At 44.9% G+C, this 23,506-nt stretch overlaps 1 protein-coding gene across 1 annotated transcript in view; it reads left to right on the top strand.

The window, feature by feature from the left end:
- The first annotated feature begins 6,999 nt into the window (after positions 1-6,999).
- The window catches only part of SYNPR (synaptoporin), a 102,612-nt gene continuing 86,105 nt past the window's right edge, over positions 7,000-23,506 (top strand). Inside the window, exons 1-2 of the mRNA XM_053953954.1 lie at positions 7,000-7,099; positions 7,191-7,256. Of these exons, the coding sequence (XP_053809929.1) occupies positions 7,082-7,099; positions 7,191-7,256 (84 nt within the window). The 5' untranslated portion in view covers positions 7,000-7,081. The remainder of the gene's footprint in view (positions 7,100-7,190; positions 7,257-23,506) is intronic.

The raw sequence follows: 23,506 nt of genomic DNA, 5'->3' as shown, positions 1-23,506 counted from the left end.
TTTCCTAAAAGTTTTTTGAAATTCTATTGCAGATGACAGGAACTGGTGCTGTGCTTGAAGCTCCTCTACCCGCCCCTCAAGTACTAATTAGGTGCCTTGGACAAGAACATCCAAGCAGGTCACTGTCATTAATGCCTTGCACGCCCAGGCTTTCAGCAGTGGAACCAGCTGAGTGTTCTGATGATTTGGAGCATCCCCCTTGCTGCTGTGACCTTGCCTGGGCTGCACACCAGATGATGCTTTGCCTCCCAGCCTGGCCTCATCTGCAGCCCTGCGCTTGGGGCACCCTCTGCAATGGATGATGTGAACTTGAATTTTCTCTGGCTGTAGAAGAGGCTGAATTTCCCTCCCATGGTTTGTGTGAGAGCTCAGACCAGCAAGTAGCAGTTTTAAGGAGAAAAAGCTGTTGTTCTCTGAAGTGATGGGGCACCAGCTCCTGACTCCAGGCTATGGGTGCACATGGAGTTGGATGGGTATCCCCTGGACAGTGATGGTGTTTGGGGTGTTCCCTGTCCTTTGCATTTTTATTAGCTCTCTTACACAGCCAGCTGTGAAAAACACCTTCTAGGTTGCAGGGCTGTGCTGGTGTGAATTTGGGGATTTTGTTGAGTTTGTATTTTCCACGTCGTGTTACTGGAGATTTGCACCTACCACACTATCAAAGCTTCAACCCAGACTGAAGGAGGTAAATAAATGCTCCCCTAACAAGGAAAGGACAGGTGAGATACCTCCTGGGACACAGAGATGTGTATGCAGTACGCCTACCTCATCCCTCCTTAAGGATGTAAGTGCTGCATGTGCTTTATACTGGCATTGAGGAGTAAAGTTTGGGTTTGTGGTATTTCTCCTTCAATCCTGGAACTGGCAAGGTGAGTCCTCCCCACCACCTGGCTAGTCCTGACCCTCTAATTCCTTACCCTGAAAAGAGTTTTCCTCATGCAAACCAGCAACAAGGTGGGTTAGGGTTTTGTTGTTGCTCTTGTGCCCTAAATGGGGACATCTCCCTCATGGGGCTGGGACAGCTGAGGGCATCATCTCCATGCAGGATGTGGTACAAGCCCCTTCCTCTGTGGTTAACCCAAAGCAGCTCTGGTGTCTGCAGCCCTTCCTTGAAGCCAGTGCACTGACATTTTCCCCTCTTCCTTTAAGGGAAAAAAAAAAAAACCTAGCATTTAAACATTTGCTTTGGTAAAGGATGAAATGGAAAAGTAGGTCAGATTTGAAGGATCCCAGCCCTGACAGTGTCCCTTCCTGAGCTCCAGACACAGGTTTTTGGGGAGAGACTGAATATGACTGCAGCAGTGCTTCTCATGCTCAATTGTGCTCTTCATGTTCCTGTGTATAAAATCACCCTCAAAATGCCCAGGACAAATTATATCCGATGATTTTAAGAGGCGAATTTGCCAGTTGCCAGTGATACATTTATGAAATGAAGTTATCCCTGTTCAGCTCCTTTGAAACTTAGCTGGGTTTTACCATGAAGCAAGGTTATTTTTTTTTTTTTTTTGCTTTTAAATAGTCTAAGCTAAATTAGCTGGAACCTAATTACAGAATGCTTTTGATTAAAACCAGACAATATGTTCTGGAAGCCAGGATCAAAAATGACAAGACAGGATGGCAGTGAAAGATTAGGAAGGAAAAGAAAAATGACTGATTAGTTTTTAAAATCAAATCAGGATTGCTTTTTGTACATGGAACAAATGTTGCAGCCAAGTCAAAACCTTTTGGAATAAGGAAAACTTGACTTTCAATAATATAATTTTTAATTTTATTTCACAGGCATATAATTGAAATCCAAAAAGAAAAACAAAAGATTATTTCTGCATCTATTCCTAGATATCAGAAGAGAAATAGTTGCAAGCCTTGTGTTAGTTCTAGAAATCTAAGACAGTTTGACTTGTAGACATGATACTTTTGGTCAACATCAGCTGTGCAGCCAAACAGCTGGCTGCTCTTGCCTTAATCACTGAACCTTTAGAAAATACTCCATAATTATTTTCATGCCACACTCTGAAAATAACCCTGTTTAAAGAAATTGTGCACATTTCAAATGTTGATTTGAAGAACAAATGCTGATTCAACAAAGAAGAACAAATGCTGATTCAACAAAGCTCCTTTCAAAAATACTTTTGTACCTTTAGCTTAATAATGAGCAACAGCCTCATTGCTCTGCTGATTTGAATCCTGAAGACTTTTTATTGTCTGGCAACACATTGAGATGTGCATTTTTTTCCCCAATCTATTTTGCTCTAAAACAAGCACATGTGGGTTTCTGTATGCAGAATTTATTCAGCTTGTGAGGATGGAATATTCTGCAGTCCTGTGGCATTTCAAGTTATTTACCTTAGTATACAGTATGGGGGGATTGATGTCCATGCTTGGCCCAATCATCTGCAAACAGGGAAAACTGAGAAATGAGATTCCCTGGGAAATTAGGTTTAATAAGGATTATTTATAGCCAGGGATGTATACCTAGGATTCAAAAATGCAATGGGGGAGGGAGCTCATGGGTTTTATAAACTGTGGTACAGGACCTGGCTGGGACCTAAGAGTCTGGTCTCTCCCATGGATCACCATATGTGATTCCTGGCCACATGAAAAGCAATTCTTGGCAATCCCTAAGCCTCATATTTTGTTGCTCTTCTGTTATTAAATTGTAGAGTGAACATACCAAAAAAAGTGAAGCCAAGCCATGAAATGACTGGCAATTGGCTTTGGGATGGGTGAGTGAACTCTTTGCCAGGAAAAGGTGAAAAGCTCCCTGGTGCAGAATACAGCCCCAGGGGAAGCTATTGAAACTTAATCAAATAACTGGGAGATTTGAAAACAACGGAAAGATCCAAGAGATGGCACCAAGCTCTCCTTTCTAGGAGATAATGTATTGCAAACAAATTTGATGGAGACCCTGAGAGGATGAAGTGACCCTCGACAGTGTGGATCTCGAGAAGAGTGACAGGTAGAGTGTGAGACTGAGGCCTGGCTGGAGCTGGGAAATCTGGTGTGCTAAGTGCCATATGGTCCTCCTAGCGCGTGTGTGAGACCTCATTTCCACACCCAACTGCTCACAAAAAAATTGCACTGGTGCTATCACCAGTTGCCTTAAATTCCCTTCAAACTGGGTGACCCCACCATCTGGTCCTTGCTGCTGCAGCTTGGATGACCCATGGGTTGTAGGCTTTGTGCTCTGCCCCATGCAAAGAATGATACTTTTTCTATTATTTATCCTTTGTGCACACACCTGTGTGCAGATACACCTGGCTTACATTTAATGCCCAGTCTAGGAGAACAAGAGATTACTCTTACCCTTTCCACATCAGCAGGTGGAAGTAAGATTTAAATCAAAGACATCCCAAGGAAAAACAAAGCCTGTCCTTTCCAGCCCTTCAAGGCTGTCATGGCTCTCACTGCTGCAGTCCTGGGCAGGGGCAGGAGCACTACCATCCCTTAAGTTAGTCCCCATCCTGCATTCCCACAGGGAAAATTTGATCCAGAGCCACGTGCTGAGGAGTGGTGCTGGCACAGTCATGCTTCCATGGATCTGCTGCTTTCCAGCCCCATGTGGTCTGCAGTCCATGGGTCCAGCAAATGCCTGAATTCACTTGCTCTGGTGCTGAGAACACACTGTAGGAAATTATTTATGAGAACACAGGTTCAGGCAGCCTGGGAGAAGTCTAACACACATGTCTTGGCAAAGCCCTTTGAGAAAAATCTTTCCAAGGCAGAAGTGAGGGGTAGGTACATATTGATGCTTTTCCTATTGACACATAACATCTAACAATTCTCACACTTGTCATTAATCAGGGAAGCTTCCCACCTTCTACCCAAATGAAAAATCAAGGTATGTGCTTCCTAGAAACAGGAAAGAAATCACTGCCTGTAGCAGGACAAAATGCTAATCCTGAAATTTTGACTTTAGCTTTTAAACTTGCCCAATTAGGACTATGGCCAATTTAATTTATTTTTTGATGAGCACTAAAGCTCCACCAGTGTCCTGCGGAAAACTTTGGCCCCCAGCAATGATGCAGGACTGGCATGGCTGCTTCCCCTTAGAGCACTGCTGGGCCCTTTCCAAGAAAAGGAAAGGGCAGGCGCCTCCTGTGTGTGAGATTCTGTGTCTGTGGAGTACTCTGAGTCTTTCCAGCCTATTTTTCATTCAGCGTAGAGCTTTGTGGCTGCACCTCTCTGGCTTTTATTGATTCATGCATGTCAAGGCCAGTCATCCAGGTGTGAGAAGAGTGAATATAATGTAGTGTCCTGGGGTACAGCTTCTTGCTGTATCACCAGTAATTGCAGACTTATCATGGCTGCTAACCTGAACATGCATTTCAGAGTGTGTATTATTACGTAGGACCAAAAAAGTGTGGAGCTTTAATGTCATTTTCAGAGCAGGGTTTGTACTCAAGAACTGGGATGGAGGTGCTCTTACTTCTGAGCTGAGTGGGATAGTATTTAGAGAGAGCAGCTGTGAAAGCCAGAGACACTCTGCCATATCCAAGACCAAATGCTAATAGCCATCTGGAAGAGTTAATAATGGCAAGCAGAGGCATTGAACACTGGCTGAACACTGAACGCCAGGTTCCTGCCATGCTTCTGCAAGGATTTCCAGCCAGTGGGGGACCTGAGGTGGGGATGGCCAAGCACTGAGGAGCACCAAGATGAAACACAGCTGGGATGATGGAAAGGGAATGAGAAAATAAAAAAAAACCCAAAAAAACAACAAAAAAAAACAAACCAGCATGAGAGAACTCCTGTATCTGCTGAAAACCCAAGTGTGCTGACCTAGAGAACAGTGGAGGAATCATCACAGTTTGCAACCTGCCAGTAGTAAAGATTTTAGGAGCATTTACTTCTGTTTTTCTTTCTTTGACCATTTTTGAATACTGAAGTTCAAGTGCTACTAAAACCTCAGGCTTATAATTGGAGGTAATTAATAAAGGGTTAGTGAATTAGGCTTCCATGTCGCTGTGGAAGTCTGTGGGGCAGATTTTTTTTTCAGAATACATTACTGATAAAATTAGAGAAAAAATATTCTTCACATCTTCCCTAGTCTACTGCTAAGTTATGCCTTTAGTAAATGTTTCAGCATTTTTTTTAATCTCTCAGAAGGTTTTTGAACTGCATCAATACATCCACAGCTGTAAGTCTCTCCATGAAAGAAACCTATTAAAGGAAACAGCACATGAGAGTCACAGTAAACAGCAAGTGATTAAACTTCCCACAGCCAAGGGCTTGGTTGGTGGGAACACCAGACACCAGAGCTGGAAATCGCTGCAGGAGGGAGAATGGTTACCCTGCTACTCTTGGGGACCAGACTAATTCACACTCAATGATCCTTGTGGGTCGCTTCCAGCATGGGATAGTCCATGATAATTTCTTCTTCAAGCATAAGAACTGAAGGCAGGTGGCTTGCAGTGACCTGGCTCTGCATCTCTGTACCAGTGGGAGAAATTCTGGCTGAAAGTCAGATGCATGATTGTGCATCCCTGCCTGCTTGTGCATCTTGGAGATTTATGGATGCTTGGTCCTTCTGCCTCTGTGAAGAGACTGCCTCCCACAGCACTGGGCCACCAGGAGGCAGTTCCTAGAATTGCTGAGAAGTGTTTCATATTTCCTAGAGGATGTTATGTAAATAAATAAATAAAAGCATATTTGATAATATTTTGTAAGGAAGATTATCCATTTTCCTTTCCTTTTTTTTTTCTCCTAGGGTAGAAAGAAAGGACCACAGAAAATACAATAATTTTTAATTGAAAAAAAAACGTAATTCTGACCTGAAAGCTGTTTTTGATATAGTTAAAAAAAAAATTATTTAAAATTTTTAAAATCTGGACCCAGTCCCACTGCTGCCAGACTTCAGCTGAGTTTGTTCCAGATCTGTGATTTTGACATAAAATCATCTGCCTCAAGTTCCAGTGAAAACTTCATAAATTCATCTTTTTCCGACTCCCACCCCACCCCCTACCCCCCCCTTCTTGTTTACGCCAAGAGTGCATTTAGATTATTGTCGGGGTTTTTTTATAATAGGGATGTAATTTGAGCAAAACTAATTGACTTATTTAACTTTTGCAGATGACTGATTCCTTACAGGGAATAAAAGCTTCAGGTATTTTTTAGGCACATCTCTGACCTACTTATGGCCGAAATCCTATTTGAGCACTGGTGTCCTTCTGGTGGCACAACTGGTTATCAGGGTGGCAGTGAAGTTGAATATGCAAATGTTTGCAGACTCGGGGTCTCAATCTAGAGGCTGTTGTGCTCTTAAACGGGTTGATGGATTTGTGTCCTGAGCCTTTACTGGGGCAGGAATTTGCTCCATCGTAAAATCCTCACAACGCCGTTTAAATGTCACAAGGAGCTGGAAACGCTGTCGGTGAGCGTGGATGGACACAGGGAACCTCCGCTCCTGCCGGGCTGTGCCACCCGGGACGCATTAGAATTGTAAAGGCTCTGCTGGGAAACGAGGCCAGGACAACAGCAAGGCAGAAAACGCTGTTCTGCTGTCAAGGAAATGCTCGAAAAAGCAAGAGGGAGCGAGGGCTGAGAGCACAGAGCTGCAGCCCCGGGGCCGCGGGGGAGACGAGCGAGTTCGTCCCGGGAGGGGGTGAAGGGACGGAAGAGCACAGGGCAGCGGGTACCATCCCTTAAAATATTAATAGTTTCTGTGCGTGCGGTGAGGAGGCAGTTTGTTTTCTTTTTTCTTTTTTTTTTTTTTTAATTTTATTTCCCCCGATGTCCTCCTTCTCCTTCCTGCCAGAAATAAATTTTTTAAAAAGAAAACAACAACAACAAAAAAAAAAAAAAAAAAAAAAAAACCAAAACAACAAAAAAAAAAACCCAAAACACTAATTTCAAGAAGGAGAACGCCGCAGTAAAAAGCTCCGGAGCGGCGGCGGCCGGGGCGGCCCGGCGGGGGCAGCGGGTGGGGGCCGGGGCGGCTCCGCGGGGCGGTGCGGGGGGCGCGGGCCCCGCCCGGCTGCTCCGCCCGGCCTGCGCGGGGGCAGCGCCGCGCATCCCGGCTGGCGGGCGGGAGGCTCCGCTCGGCTCCGCGCCGCTCGGCTCCGCTCCGCGGGGCTGCGGCGCCATGGAGGCGGTGGACCAGGTACGCGGAGCCCCGCGGGCGGGGGGCGGGCTGTGCTGCGCTGCGGGGCGCGCGGAGCGGGCGCGGTGCTGACCCCTCTCTCTGCCCGCAGCTCGCCTCCGCGGGCACTTTCCGCGTGGTGAAGGAGCCGCTGGCCTTCCTCAGGGTGCTCGAGTGGGTGAGTCCCGGGCTCGGAGGGCTTGCGGGGGGGCTGTCGCCAAAGTGCGCGCCCGGCGGAACAGGTGGGAGCTGGGCCGGGCTGAGGGACGGGGACACGGGGGGCTGGGGACAGGGACGCGGGGCGAGGGGCCGGGGACTCGCGTCCTACAGCGCTGTGGCCGGCGGGGCGGGCTGGGTTTGTTGGTGACCCCCCCCCATTCGTGTGCTGGCTCTAAACGAATTAAAAAAAAAAAAAAAAAAAACACCGCGGAAAATAAAATCCTCGTTATGCATTTAGCAAACTTGTCTCTGGGCCGAGCGGAGAAGGAGGCAGATAATTGGTGTGCGGAGCAATGTCACTGTGTGTTGCTCTGATGCTCATTCGTAGTGAAGTCTGCAGGTCAAATGACATCCATCGCCGGTAGGTCTGCAGGAGCAGAGAGCCTCTCTGAACGGAAAGTTCAGAACACGTCATGGAGGATTAATCACATTCCCCTAACGCCGACTGGCTGGGGAATTATGTAAGGCGTGTATTTTGGGGGGCGCATCCCTGTGCGGGTGTGTTTATCCACAAGTTGGCACCTGCAACGTGCAGCCCGGACCAGGGCGCCTCTGAGGGGGTGTTTTGGTGTGCTGGGGGCAGCTGCTCGCCCCAGACTCTGTCCCTACTCACCAGAAGCAGCTCCTCTTCCTCGCTGGGCACCTTGAAGCATCAGGTCCTGTGGAGTTGGGTGATGGTGATGTGGTGGTGCCATGGCCTGGGACAGGGTGGCCCTAGAGTGGGGTCACCTGCACGTGGCAGTGGATGGACAAGGTCCCTTGTGTTCTTTGCCCAGAGTTCTACAAACCCACCCAGCGCTGCTGCTCCTGCCTCAAGGAGAAGTCAGGACATCCAGCGGCTGAGCTCCAGGCGCTGGTCTGAGGGTGCCTCAGCCACTCTGCAGCGCTCACTGCGGGACTGAAGAACAGGGAGCAAAGCTGTTCCCATGACAAATAGCTGCTGGAAGCATGGTCTTTTGGCTGTCTGCCTGATGAGGCTATGTCTGATGGAGCTTGGGAAGCAAGCCCTTCTGGGAAGGACTCTGGGCTGATGGGCATGGGCTGTGCCATCGAGAAAACTGTTCCCGCCCCAGTCCGTGCGTTGGCATCCTTGGGACAGCGAGTGGGAACTCTTCTCTTGGCACTTTCCTGGGTCTCTAACTTCTTCCAACAGCCAAATATAAAAGCTGCCTTTGTCACGGTTGGAAGCCACAAGCAGAGCTCTTCTGGCTGCTGCAAGTGCACGTTGCCTGTGTGTGTACACACAACGCACACGCGGCTGTGTGTAAACGGAGCTCTTCTGACACGGCCAAAGTGGGCCAGCCCTTGGCAATAAGGGAGTACAGGAAAAGGGTGCAGAGTGTGTTTACCTTTAAGATGATCTGAGAAATTACTTTCTCTCCATTTGACATGTATGTGTAAGTAGAAGTAAGCACAGTTTATGATATTTCAGAGTGTGGAAGACCTTATGTTTTTTAATATACTTGAAAGGCTTTTTGGATTACTGAAATTCCATTTCTGTTCAATTAATCTTATTACTCCCATCTTCCTTCTCTTCTCACCATGCCTCCAAACTGCTGTCCACCTCTCTCTACCATTTCCAATCCCAACTAATTGTCCACCTCTCCCTCAGAGTCCTTTTATTGCCCTAACCATAATTTTAAACCTTAAAAAAAGACCAAATGCTCCAGTCAATTCTGTGTCCTCTTTCATGTCCCCCGGCAGCCTCACAGACCTTGTTGCACTTGATCAGAACAGTTAAATTACAGCCCTTAACACCTCCCACTTGAGTCCTAGATTGCATCTTCCAGGGAATAAAGTTCATAGCCCAGCTGGTGACGCAGTGATTCTGGGCGTTGGGTGGCTCTCGTGCCTGGGGGGAGGCTCTGTGGTGTTGCAGCACAGATGGCAGAGCTGTGGGAGTTCCTCAGAAAGGCTGGTAGGGTGGAGGTGGTGCAGGCTGAAAATGTCCTCAGCTTGTCCATGCAGTCCAGCCTTGAATTCTCACTCGTTGTTTTGGACTGTTTGGGGTGGCTCATAGTGACTCTGGGGTCACCACGTCCTTATTTGTGAACCTCTGCTGCTGAAATTCCTGTGTCCGTGGGTGCACACATTTGTGGGTCTGGAAGCAACTGAAGTGTCTGTGGGTTTCTCAGATGTGAAACTGTAACTGTTGCAGAATTAATCTTTAGGTGTGCATATTCCAGTTTATCTGTAGTCTGGCTCAGATGTGGAGCTCTGTCTTAAGGAGCAGGGACCTTATCTGACCTTCTCAATTTCCTACTTTGATGGTCACCTAACACCCAGAGAGAAGCTGCTGAGATAAGGCTGATTCTTCTCAATATTCATAGCACTGTAATATGTTTTCATTTGTATTTCCCATGTACGTTGTAATCTTATTTTCAGACAAGAAATTGCATTTAGAAGCCATTAAGAAACAACATTGGCTCAGGCCTGGGGAAGGTTAAGAGAAAAAAAAGAAAACAAGAAATTGACTTGTAGCAATTATGCAAGAGTTGCATTTTTTTGAACTCTACCTTGGCAATAAAGCATGTGGATCACAAATTTGAACTTGGAAAAATGCACACAGCTGCACTGGGTGAGGCCTGGGTGTTTCCAGCTTTGAGTCAACTCATGGCATGTGCTGGGGGCAGGGAAGAATTGTTTAAAAGCTGTATTTGTTTTTGCTCATCTTTGGTCCCTTGGCTGTTACTCCACAGATCTTTGCATGAGAAGAATGTTCTTCTGAAGCTTATTTCTCAGATAATCCACTGTGGCACTACAACCAGTAGCAATGTCACAAACACTCTTACAACTTCATTTGAAAAATAACTCTCTTATACATGCACCTGACAATAATGAATAAGGAAGGAAGGAAGAGAAGAAATACGTTCATTCATCTCCCTGGATTAATTTCAGTCCTGTGACTCTCTGGATATGTTTAGGCTGCTTTTATTGGGGTCGCAAAAAGTGAGCAAGACAAGCAAGTTTGTCACTTTTGGTCTATTTGCTTTGCGCTTGCTGCCTCTCTGGAGCCCTAGAAGAGGAAATTAAATGAAAAGCAAGGCTCTCCTCATGAACGCGATGGGTATAGGAACTACCTGCTGTACTCAGGCTGTTACTGGCAAAACTATTTTTGTAAAAATGGAAAGTTTGTATCCCTAGGCTGTGGGGGGCGGAGGGGCCATGGGCGGTGGTGGGGTGTGTTAATTACATTGTGAATTGCAATAAACAACTTTCCTTCTGCAAACCCAAAGCAACCTGATACTTGTCCAGTTTCCTGAAAGTAACAAGAGCTGCAGTGCAGTCCATAATGTTTTTCCCTGTATTCCTCCATAAATAGCAGGGATGCAGAAACTCCACCACTGCGCCAGTCAGGAGATGCTGTGATTGCCTCGATGGTTATCTATAGGTTGGTGTTTTAAAATACCTTGCAGCGAGCTCCCATCTCCACCAACTTGCAGCTGTGTCTGGGTTGCTATGGGCAGGGGGTATTTTTGGCACAAAGGCCACACTGTAACTTTGTGTAAGCCAGTGCAGCTTTCATCAGGGCACTTGTGAATCAGGACAAATCTTATGGTTTTCTTAATAGGACAACTTGGAATTGAATGTTAGGATGTTCAGTGAACTCAAATGTGTCTGAGTTGTTTTATTTCTTGCCTTTATGCAAAGAAAAAATACACTGCAGGTCTTGCATGACTGGCTTTCATCACTGTTCATGAGCATCTCCATGGGATGTACCAAAGAGTTCTAAAGCATTACAGGGCATTTGGACAGCAAATCTCTGGGGGAAATTGGATGAAGATTGTTTGAAAAATCTGTGTGTGGTGCATGTGGACCAAGCTAACCTTGCTTTGCTTCCTTGGCTTCACACTGTGATCACTTGACTGGTGAGCCAGGAAAAAGGCCAGGCTGTTGCCTGCCTGGCAAGAGTCAAGCTTGATGCTTTGATGGTATCGATTCTGAAAGGGTTAGCACCTCTTGCCTTGCACACAGATGTGTGTTCAGAAGGCTAAGGGAATCTGAATCTTGAAAGACTGATAATAAGTCTTGTCTTTTGTCCTAGTGCTGATTGCTCATCTGGCCGTGGAGCGCTTTTGTTGAATTATATTTGCATGCATATAAATGGACATAAGTAGCTGCATGCTTTCAAGTGTGCCCTAGAAAAGCCTAGATATCTTGAGATGCTGAAAATAAATGCGAAAGAAATAAGAAGGTAATGCTTCCATGAAGCATGTGTGATTAGTAGTTTGCTCTGTCTAGTGTATTATGGGCCCGAGATGTTTTATAGTTGCTTGAGACTCTTCATCACATTTGCATATATGTGTTTGGTTTTTGCTTAACCAGAAGTCTGCTGACTACTCTGGTATGGGCAGATGCTTTGTTGATGGAGCAGGGTTAGCTTGCTGAAGCTTACTGCTTCTCATGGATGCAGGGTGGAAGAGTTGAGTGTTTGATCTTCTCTATCCACATATTGGAAGAAAAGCCTAAAAAAAAAAAAAAAGTAATATTTCTTATTGCCTGGTGATTTTGCTTATACAATGCCAGGATCAGATGCTGCATTTAGTGCTGGGCCCATCCATCTTGATGTGTAAGAAGCACATACACATGTTAAAAATGTATTGTCAAGTCTCTTGATGTCTGCCTGGGGACGTAAGTACGTAGCTGTTCTTGTAAACTGGGTCCCAGTTGCTGCCTCAATGGTCTTGTATGTGTAGTGTCAGGTCAGTAAAACATGTGCCACTAAATCAAGGAATGTAAATCCATTTCTATGGTATTTTAATATTAGAAAGATAATTACCGTGTAACTAACCCTTCTCTGTAAGCTGTCATTAATTGGATGATTTCTTATAGGCAGCTTAGCATAATGCATGCAAAATACACTGCAGCTCTGGGCAGGCAAAAATCGCCACAATGAATCAACAAGATGTGAGCATCCAGGAGACCTGAGCCCTGGGAACAGGCTTCATTTGTCCTTGGCTTTGGGCCTGCAACTTCTGAGCACTTATTGGGGTAATCTGCAGGCAGGGAACTCCATCAGACAAGTTATTTTTATTAGGAAGAACCCAGGAAGTGGATTTTGCTGTTAGACATCAGGCTCTGTGGTGTGCAATAGGAAGGATCTGAAAAGTTTTTGTAGTCTCACTGAAGGCAGATGTGGAAGCCGTATGTCACTCTGCCAGTGGGACTGGCATAAAGGCAGCAGAAGCACTAGCAGTGCCTACATGGTGTTTCACCTTGTGGTCCTAAAGTCTCAACTACTGCAAGTCTCACGATTCTGAGACCTCTGGCTTTGATAAAAGATACGGTTTTAGATCAAGGTAGCAGAATAAAGCTGGGAGCTCTAAAGACTGAAAACCTAGAACACAACTGAAAGAACAGGAAATCTGCCTTGTGGTGCCATGTTTTATGCAGTCTGCAGAGAGCTGACTGCTTTGCTGTTCACATCCATGATTATCTGCATGCGTATCTGGTTGGAAACTGAGAACTGTGCTTATCAGCAAGTTGCTGTTAAATGGTACAAATGCTGATACAGGGGAAGACAAAAGGTCAGCAGTGCCTGACCACATTGCAAATAAATGACATCTTTCATCTGGAAAATGCTTACCATTTTCCATTTTAGGACCATGTTGTGATCATGGAAGAGCTGATTTTAAAAGGTCACCTAATAGTTCATTTAAATCCTGATGTTTCTCAAGCAGCCCAGAGTGCGACCTGGTATAAAACAATTATGTAGGATTAGCATGTATGGTTGAGAGACAGGGCTTCAGGGGCAGGACTTTTTGGAGTTACATGCTGCTGCTGTGGAAGTTCCTGGGAGAAACTGGCAAAATCTCATGGCAAGCCATTTCAATGGCTGTTCTTACCAAGTGTGGCTGTTTGAAGCATCAGGAATAGAAGATGAGAAAAGAGACTCATTAATGCTAAATTTGATTATATATGCAAACCAGGTTTCTATGAAAAGAAGAACAAAAATGATCTGACTTTCAAACTAGCAATAAGATGTGTGGAGATAGAGGGTTCTGCTATTAGACAAACACAGTTAAAGTCTCCTTGACAATTTTTATGAGGGCGATGTTTCAGTCATCACTCCTGTAAATCAGCATCTGCATAATTGGAGCTCCGGGTAAAAGCCCTGTGTGTTGACATCTCTGGATTCAGATGTTGCAGCTGGGAGAGGACTGCCTTGGAGATGCTTCAGATAAAACCCTTCTTATCATTTGGTTGCTCAGGTCCCTGGCTTAACCTGCATTCGTGGCACTGTGTGTGGTCCCAAGGGGCAGGGCATGTTGCTTGGTGAAGTTCTCCACTCTGCTCCAGGGGAGAGGACCTTGTCCTGAGCAGGGAAAGAGGCGAGGCAGACAGCAGGTGATGCTGGGCTCTGCACAGAGCTGGTGGTGGGAGACAAAGCTGCACCTCTGCAAGCCCAGCTTTCCCCTTGGGCACTGAATAAAAATGCTTCTTAGTATGGGCCTGGAGTGCAGTGTGGAAAGCAGCACTTGGCTGGCTGGTTGTCTGTCCAGCCCAGCAGCTGCCAGAGGGGTCTTCGTGGATTTTACTCTCAGGGAGGTCTACAGAGTGCTGTTAAGAACATTATAGAAAGGAATACACAGTGTGGAGATGCTGTGTTTAAGGTGTTTGTTCAAAGTGGCATATGTGCTGCAAAGTGTGACAATGTTGCTAAGGTGACAGTTTGCTTGCTTTTTGGCAAAAGCAAAAGAATACTGAATATAGGCAAACTGTAAGTTTTTACTTTAATCTGCACAGTTTTATCTTCTGGCCGTGGTAGACACTTCTCAGGTTTGTGTTGGAAAGCATTGTTTTCCCATTCTGAATATTTCACTCAGCTAAAAAAGCTAATAGTGCTTCCCATTCTTAAGGAAAAACCTAAATCACATAAAATGATGGGGATTACAATTATTATAAGTGTAGATATTATTTATGTCATTGAAAGGCTTTGATATATAACATTTATTTAAGTAAGGAAGTATTCACTAAGAATATTTTATATAAACAAAAATATTAGGTGTTGTGTCATTAGCAGCCTATGGGTGCAGGTACATGTATGAGTGCATGTTCCAGATTTTTGGATGGGGCATTTGCACTCATTTGCAAGTGCTCAAACCTAAGCTGGAATGGATGGTGCAGGGAGAACTCCAGTGGGTCAGGCTCAGAGGTTGGTTGTGGTGGGAGGGAGCAGAGTCTTGTGTTGGACAGCTTGGGTTCTGCCGTGGTGTTTCATAATGCTGCCAGGGGAGAAGGATCAGCAGAGGATTAGACTGGTGTGGCCCCTAAGGAGAGAGGGTTTTCCAGATGAGCAGCCATCTGTGGTGTGAAGCAAATGTTATGGGCCTCAGTGGTTGAGAGCAAAGAAGAAAGGTGTCACAGGATGAATGTCAGCTTTGGCCCTTAAAGCAGCAGGATAGGTGCATGACCCAGGAAAAAGGCTCAGGAAAGGCTGAAGTAATGTGCTCATTGCCCTTTATTGTTTTACCTTTCCTTTTTTTTTTCCAATGTTGTAATGGATAGATAATTGTGTTTCTCTGAGCAAGCTGTTCTGTCTGCCTTTTCCAGAATGCCTTAGCATCTGGGAGAAGGCTGTGTTAGAGGCAGAGCCTGTGGGAGCTGCTGAGCAAATTCTGTGGGGAGTACAAAGTGGTGCAGCCTGAGGCTTGGGATAAACACTGTGGGGAACTCTGAAGGCTCCAGGTCCTGGATAAGTGCTGGTGCAGATGTTCCAGCCCAGTTTGGCAGGGCCATTGCAAGGCAGAAGTTAGTGAGGGTGTTTTCAGTGATCAGACTATGACACAGGGGGCTTTTGCTGGATTGGAGAAGCCACTTTGATAAGAAGACCCCATCCTAGTCACTTGAATGTGCAGGAGGGAGGTAGTGTTAAGGAAGTAAAGAAAAACTGAATCAGGAGGATTTCAATGGAGTGTTATACATTTTTAGAGGAGAGGTGTATGGTCCCAGATGCTGTCAGAAATAAATCTGATTTGACTCTCTTGCAAAAGTACCAACCTGTCAACTTGATCTTTATTCTATGAGAAATACCAGAGCCTGCTGTGAACAGCCCAACTGAATATTCACTAGAAGTACTCAAAACTCTGAAGTATTGAGTGTGAAATTCTGCCCAGAAGATTTCAAAATGAAATGCTACCCAACATCGGCAAGATCATTGATACATCAGGATGTAATTTATAGTAACAGCTCTACGGTAGCTCTTTGAATTTCAAAGAGAAGTTTATTATGTTTGTCCTCAGTCTTCTCTTTTCCTGATGTTAATGGTCTGCCCTCCTGTGTAATTTCTCAGGTGATGCAAATCCAGAGTATCTTTGGCTTGAAGTGATAAGCCCCAGCTCAAATCCTTTGTCACGTGGGTACTTGTACTTGTATTGGGGCCCCATGTTTGACACTGCATTTGACAATCTTCATATTAGATGAAAAGCCTCTCTGGCATCCCAAGTAGTATTAAAGAAGTAGCAAAATCTTCCTTTCTAGGTTCCCAAAATCCAAGGAGACATCTGGCTTCTTGGTTCAGCCTCCCTGAGGTGGGCTTTATGGTCTATGGCTGCCTTAAGCATTCAGCCCAAAATACCCCAGGAAGCCAGGAAATATCAGTTATTGAACAAGCAAACTTGAGCATTGCTTGAACTGTTTAGAGAATAATCTTCTCCCTGGCTGTGTGCTGGAGGTATGCTCAAAGCAAAACCAAACAAGACAAGGCCCCCATCTGCATGCAAGTCCAAAACCACATCATTGTGTACCCCTGCTCCTCCCCACACAGAGGTCATGTTGCCCACAAAACGCCACCTCTTTGCATCAGTTTTTTACCCCATTTCAAACAGCCTTTGTATGGAGGGAAGGATGTCTTGAAGTGGTTGAACATGACAAGGTCACACCTCCCTGCTGGGACTGTAAGGGGGAATGATGCTTTTGGGTGTATCTTGTGCCCAGCCCAAGGGGCTTAGGTTTGGTACTGGAAATTGGCTTATTACTGCAGAATAGGTGTATAGCAATAATTATCCTTTGAAGCTGAGCAGCTTCTCTTAGCGTTTTTTTTAGGGACTGTGCTTGAAAGCCAAAGCAAGTGTGGGATTCCCCCACTGCCAAATCCAGTGGCTGATAAATCCGGCAGAGCTCTCCTGATTGCCATCTCCAAAGGCAGGCAGCGTGCTGGAATGGAATTAGGACCCAGTTTGAAAGAAGATGCCTGCCAAAAAATTAAACAATGGATGCCTTCCTGTTTAATTTTAACATTTTAATTAAATTCTTCACTGCTGTGTGCCTTTGATCTTGGTGAGCTGATACACATGATGTGTGCTGTTGTGTCGTAGCAGCATTTTGTTCTAATCTTTCATGCAAATGCAAGGATGCATTTGAGGGTGGATAAAAGTGCAAAAGCTGCTCACTGCCAAGTACTGAGTGCATTGCAAGCTGCCTTTCCCAACTGGTGACCCACGGGCATGTGGACAGAGAGATTACTCACAAGTATGGCTCAGTAGAGTTTCTCTCTAAACATATTCACTCCTTTTTAATCTTCTGTGAATGGTGCTACAAGAAGAGTTTCCTTGATGGAATTACTCGTTGAGAGGGTTGAGGCCAAGAGTGAAGATTTTATTGTGAAAGGGATTTAATTTCAAGTGGAATAATTAATAAACTTTGATTCTTCAGTCAGAGAGCAGAAGCAATGCTGTATGCTGTTGATTGGCACATCCATCGATTAATCCCAGCCAAGTGCCCAGTTTGGGAGCATTTGGCAGGCAGCTGGCTTTCCTTGCAGCCAGGCACAGAGCAGCAGGAAAGGTATTGGAAGGAGTTTCCTCATGGATTATAGGCTGGGGCAGGTGATTGAGGCTTATGTGGAGTATTTGTCCTTTGTGATTTGGGTTGTACCTAAGATGTCAGGGAAGAAACTGTCATTGCTACATGAAGAGGAGTCATTGGTAGAGCTGCTTTGGGAAAAGAAATTTCATTCACTTGAGGGAAAAATAATTCTTAATCTCAGTTTCCTTTGAAAACTGGCACTTTGGTGAGATCATGAATGGAGGAATATTTGTGACAGAAACTACAATATTTCAACACAAAATATTTTTGTAAAGAGATATTCTCTACAGAAATGGTTGCATTCTCCTTCTCTGCACACCTTGCTGAGATGCCTCAGGCTCAGTCCTTCTGGAGGAGTCAGTGCTGGGACCCTTTTGCCCATTGGAATGGTTTAGTCTGGCTGTAGCACCTGATTTCCAGAGCAGGCGCAGCGTGAGGGGCCAACCCTAACTCACTGAAGGCACAGCAGTGGTGTTCCCCGGGTAGATGTTGCAAGCCCTTAGCACTGGCACTTAGAAAACTCAAGACTTTTTTGGAGAGATGACAACTCTTCTGGGAAAAGACAAGTGAGTCTAAAATGCAGAAAATTGTTTTGGTTGAAAATTGTCATCTGACATGTAAGTCCATGCATGCATGCTGGTGCTGTAGTCTATGCATATATTGTGTGCTTAGCCCTTTTTTTGGCTGACTGTGGAGTTTTTCAGAGCTGTGCAGGGGCAGCACAGTCCACTCAGCAGAGAATCAGCATTCCTAAGCCCCCGTGTTTTGCTGCCTTGGCTCCGTGGGCTGCGCGGTCCCAGGGCTGCTGTGGCAGCCTGTCACTCGTGGCAGCTCTGCGGAGAGGGCGCCTGTTCCAGCACAAAATCTGTGCCTGTCCAGATTGTGAGGCCCTGGCAGGCAGCAGGAGCTGGCTCCACGGCGGGCTGACATATGCAGGGGATGCTGGCTGTGCCACGGGGTATGAGCCTCCTGCCACTGCTGCTTCCCAGGCGGGGATGATGCCATGAAAATTAGCTCCTTGCCTGTGGTCCTCCACGGCCCAGCGGTGGTCCCCACTGCAGGGACCAAGTGCTGCCACTGCTTTTTTTTCCCCTTCTCTTTTTTTCATCCTCTCCACAGCAGAATGAGAGCAACAGGAGATGGAGATGGGGTTCGGGTCTCATGGCAGAACTGATCCAGCACAGCTTGTGTTGCTGAGAAATCAAATAGAAAAGCTCTTTTCTGCCAAAGCTCACCATGGCATAGTTCACTCATTTCTAAAAATGGCTTTCCCTCTTCAAATTTATGTGCTCGTTAGTGCTGGCCACCCATGGGTGCAGCGTTGTTTGTTCATGCGTGCAGCTGGAGGGGCTCTGACAGAGCTCATAAATGTTCATTGTGCAGCTTAGTCCCCCAAAAGTAGTGACTCAGCAGTGATCAGACCTCTCCCATGGGACAAACAGTTCCCAGCTATTCCCAAATTGCACTGAAACCCGTGTGTCACTGGGCTGCCAAGAGGCAGGGCTTGAGTACCCCACATCTGTATTGCTTCTGCACAGAGAGATTGCTAAGCATGTCCTGGGTGTTAGGACAAGAGTACTCTTGCTTCGTTTAAAAGAGAATTATTTTTTTTCCTGGGGATTTTTACACTCCACCCCATGATGCGCTTTGGGATGCATTCAGCTTTCTCTTCTGAATAGGGCTCCAGATGATGGAAATAAATTATCATAAATTAGAATAGATTGCACTCTTCAGCATCTCTACATCTGTCATTATGTTTCTTTAACAGTTCAGTTTAACATTTATACACACTCTGACAGCAGCTACTGGTGTGTATGCTATAAATATTGGCTTGCAGAAGACATTAATGGAGTTTAGGTAAACGTTTGATGCCGCTGAGATTCTGTTCCATATGGTGGTATGCAGAAAAATCAGATTCTACATGCCACATATAGTGGTCACGTATTCCCTATGGACTGGCCTCCTGGCTTTGCAGCAGCTCACTAACCCACCAAGAAAGCACAGGTGCCTTCAAAGAGGAAGGTGAGATTCTTGCAGTCTATTCTGATTTTTACCACCTGTATTTGTCTGTGATATTTAAAGCCAACATGTAGCATGTAGAGATGGGAAGTGCTTATGAAAAAGAGACCTCTCAGAATCAGCAGTCAGGCAACAAGATGTGGGAATGCTCTACTTTGAACATGTCTAAAGAAAACCCATGGGATTTTCTGGCCCAGGTGCCATTTTGTTAGTCAGTAATTGAGTGGCAGGGTGAAAACTCAGTGCATTGGTTGGTCACAGTTGCTAAACCTGTAATTTTTTGCTCTCCCCCTGATACAACTATCATCAAAACTACATTGGGGGAGCATGGCATGAGGGTTTGAGGAGTCTGGCTTGCATCCCTCTGACTTACAGGAGGACAAACAGCTGAGACCATTGTGACAAGAGGCAGGAAGAAATATATTCTGGTTCCTCTAGTGTTCCTTCTGCAGTTCAACAGAATTTGGGTGTCTCCCATTGGTTTGGGGATTTTGCTTTGTTGGCTTGGGTTGTGTTTTGTTTTTTTTTTTTTTTTTTTTTTTTTTTTTTTTTTTTTTTTTGTTGTTTTTTCTTTTTTTTTTTTGTTTTGGTTTGGTTTGGTTTTTTTCTGATTTTTTTTTTTTTTTTTTTGCTAATTGCAACACTTTGATTAGTGTAGCCTGCTGATGTGGCTGTGCCCTCTGCAGTTTCTCTGATTTACCCCACTTTCAGTCTAGAAGGAAGGTAAGAGGTTTATGTCAGGCTCAGCACTGCAGAGGGGTAGTTGAGGTAAAGAGCCCAGCCCCTGCTCCTGATGTGGGGCCCTGGAAAACATCTGGCTTGTGCTGACCCTGGGGCACATCTGCTGCAGAGAGCAGTGCCTGCTGCATTTGCCCCCGTGTAATGCAATGTACGTAATGATGTAACCATAGTGTACAAACTGACTCAAAGCAGGGCAATCTGAGGAGAAAGTGCTCTTCACACTGTAAATTGCTGAAGGTCTTTATGATTCCAGTGAATTAAAAATCTGAGAAGAAAAAACCCTCCAGTGCTGTAAGTTCAAGATGAATCTTTTAAAAGCTGCTGGTGGGGAGGGGAAGAGATAACTTATCTGAATGGAAATGTATTTAAACTCTGTGTCTTGTATAGTTCTGTGTTGCTGCTAAGCAAACAGTGTGTTCCCTGTCACTTGGAGAGCTGGAGACATTTTTGTATAGACTGAATAGGTTTCTGTGTTGATGTTACCCCTTTTGATCTTAATCATTAGTCAGGTTTTCAGTCCTTTGCAGGTTATGCCTTTTAAAAGGAGTTGCTTCAGGTGTTTTGGTGATTCACTCTTGTTTATTCACACTGGCAGTACAGAAGACCCTGGTGTGCTCCTGCATCCTGTGAGCATCTGCAGCCACCTTCCCCCTAACTAGGCAGAAACCCCTTTCTTACCTTTGAGTTTCCAGGTTTTATTGTTGTTTTGACTGCTTGTGTGGTTCTTCTGCCTCAACTTTCCTCTGCTATTTTGCTCCTGCGGAGGAAAAAAAAAGTTTTGTGAAATCATTAGCAAAATCTTTCTGCCCAGAGCAAAATCTTGCCTGTGAATTTCCTTTGAACGCTTATTTGTGTCTGAGCTTGAGGCTGACATTTAGGTCTCTTGAATGGTGTTTTAAAGGAACTAAACTGTACTTAAAGAAAGGCAGCATTTACATTGGCCTGATATTAGACATATTAGCCCAGCCAACAAAATTTTATAGTGAGCCTTGGTCCAGCAAAGAGCCCATCAGTCTTCTCCAAGCTGAAAGAGAAGCTGAACTCTGGGAAGCAGTTTCAAAGCATTGAAACTCTTTTATCATTGTTTGTTGTGGTTTTTTTTTTGTTTGTTTGTTTGTTTGTTTTTTTTTTGCATCTTTTGATTCTTTGAGGACTGGACAATTTAGATCTGTATGGTCTGGGTGCAGCTAGGGCAGGCATGGGCTCCTCCATAATGCCATATAAGCATGCAGAATTTGGGAAGGAATGTGCAGTGAGAGGAAATTCATGTAAACAATCTACATTGGAACACTTGTCATGAGGATATCTCTCTGAACTATGTATTTAATTAACTGCATTTTTTAAAAATTTAGCTCTCATCTATACTGTAAAGATACTTTTGGCTGGAGAGGAGAGAAAGGAGCTGTTATTCTGGATGAGTTTTTCTGTTTGTTTTCAAATACACATTATGTTCTCATAGGAAAGAAGTCTGTCTACTTCTTTTTCATCAAACCTTTTAGCTTTCACATATGGCTGGCATTCATAAATTCTAAAGCTGTTTCTTTTGAGCTTTCTACCCCCATTGTAAACCTGGAGATGACCTACTCCCAGTTCCTGCTGTCACCTGTCCCTGGCTGAAAGGCCCTTTGGGGTAGGATGGGAGAAAAGTCACACTTTTTGCATTCCAATCAGTGCTAGATCTCAGAGTTTAAAAATATCACAAGTGAAAAACATGGATCTGAGTCATACAGAAAGCACCCTTCATTTCTCAGGAAGTAAAAATATCAGAAAAACACATTCTTCAGATGTTTCCTCCTGTTGAGAGGTACCCACATCTAAGATTTCTGTTTGAAGTGTTGAATCATAAACATTGGTTCCCTGCTGTCACAGTGACCACCGGGTATAGGAGACGCCTATTAAACATTAACAGCTCATACTGTGTCACAGCTACATCAGTCACGAGGGTCTGGGTGAGCTTTGCATGAAGAGCAAAAAGTGGAGAAGGCTGAGATGTCATTTTTTGGGTCAAGATACTCCAGTGCTCAATCCCAGTCTGCAGTAATGCCCCACTTCTGGAAAGTTCTGTGCTCACTTTGGACCTAAACACTCATCCACATCTAACATGTGGTGTCATATTCCAGGGCAGCATATCTGCATGCTTTTGGGGGAGTGAGCTCTTTCTTTTTAGTCATTGCCTTTGCCCCTTGGGCTGCGAGACCATGGCTTTGTATCAGCTTGTTTTAGTGGTATTTGTGAAGCAAGCATGTTTTAAAATGCGTATGCATTTCCCTCTGTTTTTACAAGATTAATATTTGAAAGGCTATTTAAGACAAAAATGCCTAAAATTGTTTAAATCTGAGACATGCTGTAGAGATCAGAGAACTCTTATCAGCTGTTGAATTAGTAATGTTGAATTAGAAATGAGAAAATACTTTTCAATTTAAGTGGCTTTTCTCAGAACTTTTGCATGTTTAATATCTTCATTCGTCCTTCTCATAATGGTTCCAATTTCAGCACTCCCTGAGTATCCATGCAGAGGTGCACAATGCACACTGTTCAGGCCCTGATCCATTCAGCCTAGCTTTACATCCCTGAAGACCACCAGGAAGCCCCTAAACCATTTGTTTGACGTTTTCCTCCTGTGGATGCAATGATTGAATCCTTCATGAATAATATCATACTTGTATTTGAAAAACCTGCTTGTACTGCTCTCTGAGAGATTGGAGAGATCATGAGTGCTCTTCAGCATAGACACTTTACCATTATCTTCCAAGAATCTTAAAAAAACCATTTTAACTAGAAATAACATTTGCGTAATATTTTGTAAGAACACTACCATGAGGCTCTTCAGGGGGAATTACAAGTATTGCTTTTTTTTTCTTCATAACTCTTGAAGGGGGTCAGCCTCTCTCCCGTCCCCCTTGATAACAAGCTGCTGTGGGAGCTTAGCAGAGCAGTGTGTGCCCTGGTTGCACCAGATGGATCTCATTTGTGTCGCTGTTCATAGTCATGAGAGGCAGCAAATGGAGTGCAGCCTGAGGCAGCACTTTGCTGCCTGAAGTTGATGCCTGATGAATTACAGAGATAAATAAGGCGAGAGTCTACCTTTGCTTTTCCCTTTGAGTGTGCACGTAAGTGTTAGGTGGCCCATGTTTCAGAAGACAAAGTGAAATGAGCTTTCAAATATTTCCTTGAAGTTGTCTTAATTATTTCACTATAATGGTAAGGAACAAAGCAGAGGAATCAATACGCCTAATTATTACATCTAAATGCAAGAGAAATTAGTCAGTGAACTCTCCCTTCTCTGGGGAGGATTAATCTTCCTATGCTCTATTTCAAATGTCTTTCAGAAAAATGAAAGGCTTATCACCTAGGAAACACACGGTCCTAATCGCCCAGGTCTGGCTCTTGGGTTTATAGATGGTGAGAGGACTCTTAGTTGATCTTCTGAAGCAAAAAATTAGGTTGTTTTGCTTGTATTTAACCGTTGTAGTTGAGTTTTGTAGCTGGGTGATTCGAATGACGAGCGCAGTTGGGGTATGTGCCTCATGTCACCCCAGCAGGCCTTGGCCGGCTCTGGGTGAGCTGTAGGAACCAACCCAGCACAGGCAGTGCCATGTGGAGGGGATGGGTTGGATCCAGATGTGATGCTGTCAGTGGGGC

Source organism: Vidua chalybeata, chromosome 12 (genome assembly GCF_026979565.1).
Source record: "Vidua chalybeata isolate OUT-0048 chromosome 12, bVidCha1 merged haplotype, whole genome shotgun sequence".
Taxonomy (NCBI): Eukaryota; Metazoa; Chordata; class Aves; order Passeriformes; family Viduidae; genus Vidua; species Vidua chalybeata.
Note: the sequence above shows the minus strand (reverse complement) of the source record. Positions and strands in the feature narration are given on the sequence as shown.